This window comes from Nylanderia fulva, unplaced genomic scaffold, assembly GCF_048542155.1.
Source record: "Nylanderia fulva isolate GAGA-0341 unplaced genomic scaffold, ASM4854215v1 Scaffold211, whole genome shotgun sequence".
Classification (NCBI taxonomy): domain Eukaryota; kingdom Metazoa; phylum Arthropoda; class Insecta; order Hymenoptera; family Formicidae; genus Nylanderia; species Nylanderia fulva.
This window is the reverse complement of record NW_028190277.1, coordinates 78,557-89,070: the sequence shown is the minus strand read 5'-3', so window position 1 is coordinate 89,070 and position 10,514 is coordinate 78,557. Positions and strand designations below refer to the sequence as shown.

Below are 10,514 nucleotides of genomic sequence, written 5' to 3'. Positions count from 1 at the left end.
TTTCACTGAATCTCTCACTCTTCTTATGGAGACTCACTTTCCAGGTTTTCAACCTCTTACGACAAAACACTCTTTGCCCCTTATGCCCACACCTAGGGTAGGTTATGTACCTAAGGAATGCACTAGCGGCAAGAGTGGTGTACCCGGAGGGTGTAATATGGGCGGTTTGCTCCTTTGACCCCTATAAGGTACCGGAGTTGAACGGCATCTATCCCATTCTCCTGCAAAAAGGGCTAGACCTCCTAATAGGCCCCCTCACCAAAATTCTCAGAGCAAGCATAGCACTGAGACACATTCCACCGGCGTGGAGCGACATTAAAGTCTGCTTCATTCCCAAACCAGGGAGAAACGGCCATATTCTGACAAAAGACTTCAGACCCATTAGCCTCACTTTATTCATATTGAAGACATTAGAAGAACTGGTTAAGAGTTTTATTAAAACAGGGCCCCTGGCTCATAAGCCCCTGTCTTCATGTCAGTACGCTGACAGGGAGGGAAGATCCACAGACACAGCCCTACATCATTTTGTGGGCAGCATTGAAACGCAACTTACGGCCAAAGGCTACGCCCTGAAGGTCTTTCTAGGCATTATGGGAGCTTTTGATAGCACCTCTTACCCAGTGATTGAGAAAGCCATGGTCGATCATGACATTCCAGTTGCTATTATCGACTGGACCCTTAGCATGCTAACGGGAAGAATTCTTACTGTCAATCAAGGAAATTTGACTTTAAAAAAGTTCCCCACAAAAGGCTGCCCGCAGGGGGGAGTCCTGTCTCCACTCTTGTGATGCCTAGTGGTGGATAAACTCTTAGTCAATTTAGGGAAAACCAGTCTTTGGGTGTTTGGCTACGCGGACGACGTGGCCATTATACTGAGGGGCGGTTTTCTTTTCATTCTCAAGGAGCTTATGGACAAAGCACTCAAAAAGGTACAAGACTGGTGCACGGCCAAAGAGCTTACGGCTAATCCAAAAAAGACCAAAGCCATTATCTTCACCAGGAAGTATAAGTTAGAGCACATTGACCCATTGAAGCTCTGGAATACTGAAATACAGTATGCCACCTCCATTAAATATTTGGGAGTCTACCTTGACCCCAAATTGAACTAGAGTTATCATCTTGAAACTAAGAGAAAAAATTTTACATTTTATTTTGGACATGCAGGAGGAGCAACTTGGGGCATCAGGCCTAAAGTTGCCCTCTGGATATACAAAGCTATTCTGTTGCCTAGATTGATGTACGCTGCGGTGGTCTGGTGGCCGAGGGTTGAAAAGATGGAGGCAAGGAACCTACTGAAAAGCCTACAGGGTAGTTACCTAAGGTTGGCAGTAGGGGCCATGAAAACCATACTAACGGAGGCGCTGGAGGTGGCTCTCTGTATTCCTCCACTCGGTCAAAGAATCATCTGTGGAGCCAAAGTTACGGCCTACAGGCTCTATTGCCAAAAAGAATGAAAGTGCGCCAGCCCTAGTCATACAAGGCTGGACTTCCTCTTCAAACCTCCCTTTTCTTTGAAACAGGACTGTTGAGAAACAGACAAATAATTTTGAATGGTAATTTCGTGTTAAATTAAATGTAAGTAAAAATAAGCGTTAGAGGTAAGAACCCGCTTTTTCAAAACAAACTTGTTATTCCCCGCCAGCGAGGCAAGGACAGCAGTTATCAATATTGATCGGTATGAGTCATCAGCCTTTGACCGCGTGATTTTGGTTCCTTCGCTCGGTCGGAAATCAATACCGGCCAATCGTGAGTCTTCGCAAAAACGAGCGTCCCCTCCAAGAGGTTCGTGTCGAGATCTCGCGCCTCTGCGAAGAACGCCCCGACTCTAAGCGTTCTCTTCTTCGTCAAACTGTAAAGTTAGCGACACCGAAAATCAGAACGACTACAGATCGGTTGAGTAATTTCGGAAATGACTTCTAAGACTGAACGTGCACTCGATAAATAAACTAATTTGTGATACTGCATTAGGAGTGTTATCTCTCGAAAGTCCTCTTGTCATCGCAAATACTTGGTCTCGCTGAAAACTACCGGTGCTCGCTACGACGGTTCCGTGTTGCCTGACCACGCGTGTCACGATCGGCAATCTCACGGATCCAAGGGTGGCTCGCTCTCTGTCGCCCTCTCAATCAGCTGCTCAGTCCTTCGCGCTCTTTCTGAGCGAGACCGGCGTCCGCGGTCAACGCGAAGAAAAAAAAAGGGGAAACCCACTTCGCGTACGCAACATTGTTGGTCCTTCGAGCCGGATCGAAGGAATTGTGTAAGCTCAACGACCTTGAAAGTGACCACTGTGACGGAGATCTGACAACATCATGAGTAAGCAGTTGCTTGCCAAGCAGCAGTCACAACTGCACTCGGTGGCGCGAGCTCTTCCGAATTTTAAAAAACTCGGAAAGAACAATTATACGCCAGCGCTAATTCGATCGCGACTGACGGGACTGAAAGAAGCTTGGGCGCTGTGCACGGCCTCTCACGCTGCGCTGGTACATGTCTTCCCAGGGGCCAAACGGAAGGACGTCGGCTACTTCGACAATGCGGAGTTCGAGGAACACGAGGAGATCTTCCAGAGGACGGCGAACTACATGACGGAATGCCTCGAAGAATTGGAGCCTCCTCTCAACTCAACTCCATTGGCAAGTCCACCGGCGTTCGGTAATCCCTCCGCGTTACTCTCCTTGTCGCACCTACCGTCTATCAATATACCCCTGTTTTCGGGAACCCATAAGGACTGGGAGAGTTTTCGCGATCGATTCACGTCGCTCATAATTAAAAATACAGAGTTAACTGCATTTTCCCGCATGCATTACTTAGCGTCTAGTCTCTCCGGGCGTGCTCTGGAATCGATACAAACTGTCCCAGTCACCGCCGACAATTTTGAAGTCGCTTGGCGATTGCTAGTTTCGCACTACGATAACAAACGGCGACTGGTCGGCGTGCATGTCTCCGCGCTATGCAACCTGCCGGCCGTCACGCGCGAATCGGCCGTCGAGCTTAGCGAACTCCAGGATAAAGCCAATCGAGCTATTGCGTCGCTCAGAAATCTCCACCGTTCGTCAGACGAAATTTTAAGTGATGTCCTAGTTTATCTCGTCACTCAGCGGCTTGATCACGCCACGCACAAGGCGTGGCGATTGAAAGGAGGCGATGATGCCGCGACTCCAACATTCGAGGACTTAGATAGATTTATCTCCGCGCGCGTGCGAGCCTTGGAAGAACTCACGCCTCATAACGCGGCTAAGTCCACACGTCCGTCAAGATCCGCTTCCGTGAACGCCGCTACCACGTCTCCAGTCTCGTGTCCGATTTGTAAAGCGAGTCATTACTTGAGTAAGTGTCCGCAATTTATTAAGAAAGGTCCGAGTCAACGCATGGAGTTTATCAAACAGCACCAAAGGTGCATTAATTGTCTCAGTGCGAAACACGCCTTGTATTCATGCCCAAGCCAATACACTTGTCGCCGATGCCAGAAAAGGCATCATTCGATGCTCCATGTTGATTCAGGCTCATGCGCTACCGCCTCGGTAGTCACTGCTGAATCGACTCCGCCGGTCAAAGCGAGAGGTAATCGCGGCGCGGTGGCGTTGTTTGCTTCGCAAGAATTATCGCATCGAACTCCGGTACTCCTTGCGACGGCGCGAGTCACGGTTCGTTCACCGGCGGGTCGCGACGCGAACGTCCGAGCGTTGCTCGATCCGGGATCGGAGATAACCTTCATGTCCGCTCGGCTTGCGCAAACCTTAAGACTGCGTCGTTTCCAAGATCAGTTTTCACTCTCTGCCATCTGCGGTCTTAAAGCGGGTAACTGCAAGTTTGCAGCTCAAATTACGATCTTCGCCGCAAAATAAATCTGAGCCGAGTCTCACAATCACTGCGTCGATTTTGCCTTCACTCGCTGATTACAATTCGGGGCTCGATCGAGCCAGGTGCAACTGGGATCATCTCGCGGATCTCGCTCTAGCAGATCCTCACTACAATGGTTCTAATCCCATTGAGCTCCTCATCGGCGCCGATATCTATGGCGAGATATTCCTTGGCGAAATGCGGAAGGGACCTCGCGGGCAGCCCTATGCATTAAATACCATTTTTGGATGGGCAGTATCCGGCCCTACAAGTGTGTCAATTCAATCCCGCCGAACAATCACTGTTCAACATTGTTCGGCCTCAACGTCGCTTGCGCTCGATCGCGAACTGAGAAGATTTTGGGAGATCGAGGAAGTTCCGCGACAGACTGTACTCGGCCCGGAGGAACAACGATGCGAGGATTACTTCATGACCACTCATTCGCGTTGTTCCGACGGCCGATACATTGTGCGCCTTCCATTTAAACGTGATCCTCCCATTAATGTCGGTCGTTCTCGCGATACTGCTGAGCGATGTCTAAAAAGCTTACTTCGACGCTTTGAAATTAACGCCGAGCTAAAACAACAATATTTCAATTTCATGCGGGAATACGAAGCTCTGGGACACATGCGAAAAGCCTCACCTCTCAGAATCCTCTCAGTGCGTGTATATTCCTCACCATCCCGTCTTTCGCGACGGTAGTGCGACACGCACTTGCGCGTGGTATTCAATGCGTCGAGTCTAACGTCAAGCGGGAAATCGCTTAATGATAATTTGCTTCCAGGACCGAAACTACAAACGGACTTGGCGGCGGTCGTGATGCGATGGCGACAGTTTCGCTACGTATACTCGGCCGATGTCGAGAAAATGTATAGGCAGATCGTCGTTGATCCGCGTGACACAGATTATCAACGCATATTATGGGTGGATACCGAGACGGAGCGCATGCAAGATTATAAGCTCTTGACCGTGACGTACGGTATGGCGTCGGCGCCGTTTTTGGCGTTACGAGTGCTGCGCCAACTGGTCCGCGATGAAGGGCATTCCTATCCGTTAGCCGTGTCCGTCCTGACGGATAACATTTATGTTGACGACGTCTTGTTCGGCGCCGACGATATCCCTCTGTTTCGGCAGGCGCGCGAGCAAGTATGCTCACTGCTGCGCTGCGGCCAATTCAATTTGCGCAAGTGGTCCAGTAACTCGTCGGCTCTTCTGAGCGACATTGATGACAGCGATCACGGTTTGGCCTGCAGCAAGGACCTTCAACCAGGCGAAAAGGTTAAAGTCCTCGGGATATGCTGGCACCCCGCTCAGGACGTGTTTCAGTTCCGCATTTCCTGCCCTCCCTCTGTCTCGATAACGAAGAGATCGATTCTCTCGAATATCGCGCAAATATTCAATCCGTTGGGGTGGAGTGCTCTGGTCACAATAACGGCAAAAATCTTTCTTCAGCGACTGTGGCAATCACAGCTCGACTGGGATGACCAATTTCCCACCGATCTCGCTGATGAGTGGGAAGTTATTCGGGCGTCACTCCTGTCACTTGATGGCCTTCAGCTCGATCAATGGGTTCGACGCGGATCGGATACGACGGCCTGCGAGCTGCACGGGTTCGCGGACGCGTTCTCTCAGGCGTATGCAGCCGTGGTTTATCTGAGGCTTCTTTCGATCTCCGGAGAGGTCTCCTCGATGCTCCTCGTCGGAAAGTCTAGGGTCGCGCCCGTTAAGTCACTGAGCATTCCGCTGTTGGAGCTCGCAGCAGCAGTACTGCTCTCCAGATTAATGGAGTTCGTGATCACGTCCCTCCACCTTTCCGAGGTTCCGTGTTACTGCTGGACGAACTCCACGGTCGTCCTTGCGTGGGTTACGCAACATCCGTCAAGGTGGCGAACGTTCGTGGCAAATCGCGTCGCGGAAATTCAGACCCGACTTCCCTCCGCTTCGTGGCGACACGTGCCCACCATCGACAACCCCGCCGACTGCGCGTCTCGCGGAATTTTCGGGCATCAGCTCGCATCCCATCCGTTGTGGTGGCATGGTCCATTGTGGCTTAGGCTTCCGATCTCCGACTGGCCGGTGACTGTCGACCCTCACCCTGAGACCTCAATGGAACAAAATGTAAAGACGCAGGTTCTCGTCGCGATGCCGAGAGACCCTGTCTTGTGGGACCTCGCCGCGCGCCACTCGTCGTGGCCGAAGCTAATGCGCATTACCGCTTACGTTATGCGATTTATCTCGCGTACTCGCGGACGTATTACTTTGCCGGCTGGGCGCGTCGAGAGTCCCTCATCCTTGACGGTTTACGAAATTCAACGCGCGACGAACTTTTGGGTAAAAACCATTCAAGCGGAGCTATTCGCGCGCGAGCTGACCGCGCTTCGAAGAGGAGACGCGCTCTCGTCAAAAAGCGTACTGTTGCCTCTCGCGCCGTATTTGGACGAAGATCAAATAATTCGTGTTGGTGGGCGGTTGTCGCGGGCGCCCATCCCGGCTCACGTCAAACATCCGATCGTTCTCGCGTCCCATCCTCTCGTCCAGCTCCTCATACAGGATATTCACAGGCGATATCTCCATGCCGGCATCCAGCTTACTCTGGCTACGCTGCGGCGAAGGTACTGGGTGATCCGAGTTCGCGGTGCGGTCAGATCGGTCATCCATCGGTGTGTCGCGTGCACTCGCGAGCGAGCTGCCGTCCCGACACAGCTTATGGGGAACCTCCCGCAATTCAGAGTCTCTCCTCCCGCGCGCGCATTTATTCACTGCGGAATGGATTATGCCGGCCCGATACTAGTTCGAGCGATGTCTGGGCGCGGAGTGGCCTCCCAAAAGGCCTACACCGCCATATTCGTGTGTATGGCAACGCGCGCAGTACATTTGGAGTTGGTCGAGGGGTACGCCACTCCGGCATTTTTGGGGGCCTATTCGCGATTCGTGGCTCGACGGGGTCTTCCGACGGCGGTGTACTCCGATAACGGGACCACCTTCGTCGGAGCGGACCGCGAACTCACAGTCGCGTTTAGAGCGGCTCTTCGCGATCCCGTGTTTTTGAACAGGACGGCTTCGGACAATGTCGAGTGGCATTTTCTGCCTCCCTCAGCCCCTTATTTTGGCGGCCTATGGGAGGCCGGTGTACGAAGCGTGAAGCACCACATTCGCCGGGTGGTCGGAGCGCACACGCTGACGTTCGAGAAGTTCTCCACGCTTCTTTGTAACGTCGAGGCATGCCTCAACTCTAGGCCCATAGCACCGCTCTCCGACTCGATAGATACATACGATCCGCTGACCCCCGGGCATTTCCTCATTTGTGCTGCTCTTAACTCGAGTCCGGAGCCTTCCCTGTTACAAGTAAAAAAAAATCGCCTTTCTCGATGGCAATTGGTTCGGCAGCTCACCGAGCGTTTTTGGAAGTTGTGGCAGAGCGATTATATTAACATGGTAATTTCATGTTAAATTAAGTGTAAGTAAAAATAAGCGTTACAGGTAAGAACCCGCTTTTTCAAAACAAACTTGTTATTCCCCGCCAGTGAGGCAAGGACAGCAGTTATCAATATTGATCGGTATGAGCCATCAGCCTTTGACCGCGTGATTTTGGTTCCTTCACTCGGTCGGAAATCAATACCGGCCAATCGTGAGTCTTCGCAAAAACGAGCGTCCCCTCCAAGAGGTTCGTGTCGAGATCTCGCGCCTCTGCGAAGAACGCCCCGACTCTAAGCGTTCTCTTCTTCGTCAAACTGTAAAGTTAGCGACACCGAAAATCAGAACGACTACAGATCGGTTGAGTAATTTCGGAAATGACTTCTAAGACTGAACGTGCACTCGATAAATAAAGTAATTTGTGATACTGCATTAAGAGTGTTATCTCTCGAAAGTCCTCTTGTCATCGCAAATACTTGGTCTCGCTGAAAACTACCGGTGCTCGCTACGACGGTTCCGTGTTGCCTGACCACGCGTGTCACGATCGGCAATCTCACGGATCCAAGGGTGGCTCGCTCTCTGTCGCCCTCTCAATCAGCTGCTCAGTCCTTCGCGCTCTTTCTGAGCGAGACCGGCGTCCGCGGTCAACGCAAAGAAAAAAAAAGGGGGAAACCCACTTCGCGTACGCAACAAGAACAAAATCACCAGGAGACCCCATCCAAAGAGAACTTTTAAGATCTCTATACCGGATAGAGCTGAATGAGAAAATAATCTCATTCTCAGCCGTCTGGGCCATGATGTGTGGTATACAGACGGTTCAGGGAACAATGGTCGCTTTGGTGCGGGCATATATGCCCCAAAGAATAACTTTAGATTGAGCATTCCTATGGGTGGAATGGCCACGGTTTTTCAGGCTGAGATCTTGGCCATCCTGGAATGCGTCAAATCTATAACCATAACAGGAACTGGCAACAAGGGTATAACTATTTGCACCGACAGCCAAGCTGCCCTTGGCGCTCTTGCAAAGCCCACCACGGAATCCTCCCTGGTATGGGACTGTATGCAAGCACTAAATCATCTCGGGGAACACAACAAGGTTACCCTGATGTGGGTACCGGGTCATCATGGAGTTCGAGGCAATGAGGAGGCGGATGGCCTAGCAAAAGCGAACACCCTCGAGGACCCTGCTGAGCAGATTGTCGGCGTCCCATATATGCCTTGGGCAGAAACACCATCATCAAACAGCTTGATCAGAGGCACCGTTTTTTGTGGAAGGAAAGGCGAAGCTGTAGGCAGGCTAAAATGATGATCGGGGGGGCGGCCAGTCGGCATGGGAAACCAGCATCCTGGCCGTCCCCCATTAACGTCCGTGAAGGTATCCGCAGTGGGTTTAGTAAGGTATGTCTTGGGCCCCCTGACCGATCCATTCGTGGATCGGCCAAGGGGAACAAGAAGTCCCACATAACCATCCGCTCTCTTCCCGGAGAGCGGTGGTATCCATGAGGATTCCCACTGCGTTAAAAAAAAAAAAAAAAAAAGGCTAAAATGATGATGAGTCAACCATTAAAGGAAAGAGCAGATGAACTCTTAACTCTCAGCAGAGCGAGACTGAGACTAGCTCTCGGTTTTCTCACTACATACGTCGCCCTTCGAGCTCACTTGTTCATATTAGGTTTAGCAGCGCAAATCACATGCCGGCTATGCGGGGAGGATAAAAAGAATGCTATACACATCTTGTGTCAATGTCCTGTCTTAACCTTTAAAAAATACAGGTACCTAGGGTCTACATTAATTGAACCTAACAAACTGCAGAACAACAAGGTCAATAACCTGTGCAATCTGGCGATAAACGCCGGTCTAAGCCTACAGGGATAACCTTTCACCAATGGGGAGTTACAATGGAACTCATAGATCTAGGTAACTTTAGGGACCCCTTTTGGTGGTACCACCCACTCTACCTACTACTATTACTACTACTACTACTATTTGAAATATATGCGTAACAAAAAAAATATAGTTCTTATTAATACATCTTTACAGCATATAAATATAATAAATATAATTTACAGCGGTATTCGGTAATGTCCCCACGATAAGGTGTCCGTCGAATCAGATACGATATACCGCTTGTTGTCGTAAGGACTTAAAACAATTTTCGTCTCGCTGATGGTATACACTTTATGCAATTTCGATCTTATACACGACTGCTGTCGCGTCATTTCAATCTCGTCGTTGAGGCAGCGCATATAATCGTCGAACGTTATCGTTCTCGCGACGACATTACTTTTCATACCTTTTGCCTTTTTAGTGTCTTTTTACCATCCACCCATCATGCAAAGTATACATTTTTGCTCTAAGCCCGACGAATTTGGTCATTATCGTACCGTTATTCTCATCTTTCATCAGACCCGGTACTTTTTTATTCTCAAACGGCATACCGTATGCATTATTCGCAGCGTAATCGCTTGTATCAAATCTGGCGATATCGCGTTTCACAGTTTCATAGACATCTTGGCATTTAATTTGATATATTAAACTGTCTGTGTCGGTGTACACTACTCGACAATTGTCACGATAGAGTAGTGACATGTATTCATGGTGGAATTTATAAAGACATACTTTTGATATGTCAAGTATGCACATCCCGACATAGATTGGTTTATAGATTTTAACTTCGAGTTTGCGTGGTTCTACGGCAACCAATTTTTCCGAAAATATGCTTCTACTATGAAAATTCAGCTTCGCGATTATTGCCTCCGCGCCGTATCGTCTGTCCCATTTTGTTATTAATTTTACATCCACATGATTACGCACATTTTCCATCGTCTTGCCGAATATCGCATTATTTTTTAATTTATATAAATGTTTTTCAAAATCATTTTTCGCTTCGGTTCTAAACTGTGTGTTAAGTTCGATGTATTTTCGAAGCCACGTTGACTGCGTGAATTGTAGTATGCGGTATATTTTTGTTATGCGTAGCCCGTGGCGCGTGCACTGCTGCAGATGACGATAGTGTATTACGTAACGCTTCTTATCGTAAAGCGTTGCGAGGAGTTTATACTCCCGCTTGCCGGGCGGCTTATCGCGCGTCGGACAAAACGGTAGGTCAATGTGCGTGTCATGAAGATGCTACGGATACTCTAAATCTACTTCGAGAATATAACCTGTAGGCGAATCTTGCGCGATAGATAATATGTCGAAATTCGACACATCGTTGACCCACCGAAAATCAGCATACGGCAATTGCTGACACATTGCCCATC

General features: G+C 49.7%; 1 protein-coding gene across 1 annotated transcript; it reads left to right on the top strand.

Moving 5' to 3' along the window:
- The first annotated feature begins 2,309 nt into the window (after positions 1 to 2,309).
- On the top strand, positions 2,310 to 8,557 carry LOC114930403 (uncharacterized). The gene is made up of 3 exons (XM_085482702.1): positions 2,310 to 3,795; positions 4,622 to 6,449; positions 8,035 to 8,557. Exons 1-3 carry the CDS (start codon positions 2,310 to 2,312, stop codon positions 8,555 to 8,557), a joined length of 3,837 nt encoding a protein of 1,278 aa, XP_085338828.1.
- The last annotated feature ends 1,957 nt before the right edge of the window (positions 8,558 to 10,514 follow it).

Coding starts and splice junctions, on each gene's coding strand:
- LOC114930403 (XM_085482702.1), top strand. CDS start 2,310: ATGAGTAAGCAGTTGCTTGCCAAGCAGCAGTCACAACTGCACTCGGTG. Junction 3,796..4,621: donor CATCTGCGGTCTTAAAGCGG/GTAACTGCAAGT, acceptor ATTTGCTTCCAG/GACCGAAACTACAAACGGAC. Junction 6,450..8,034: donor CTGGCTACGCTGCGGCGAAG/GTACTGGGTGAT, acceptor TCTCATTCTCAG/CCGTCTGGGCCATGATGTGT.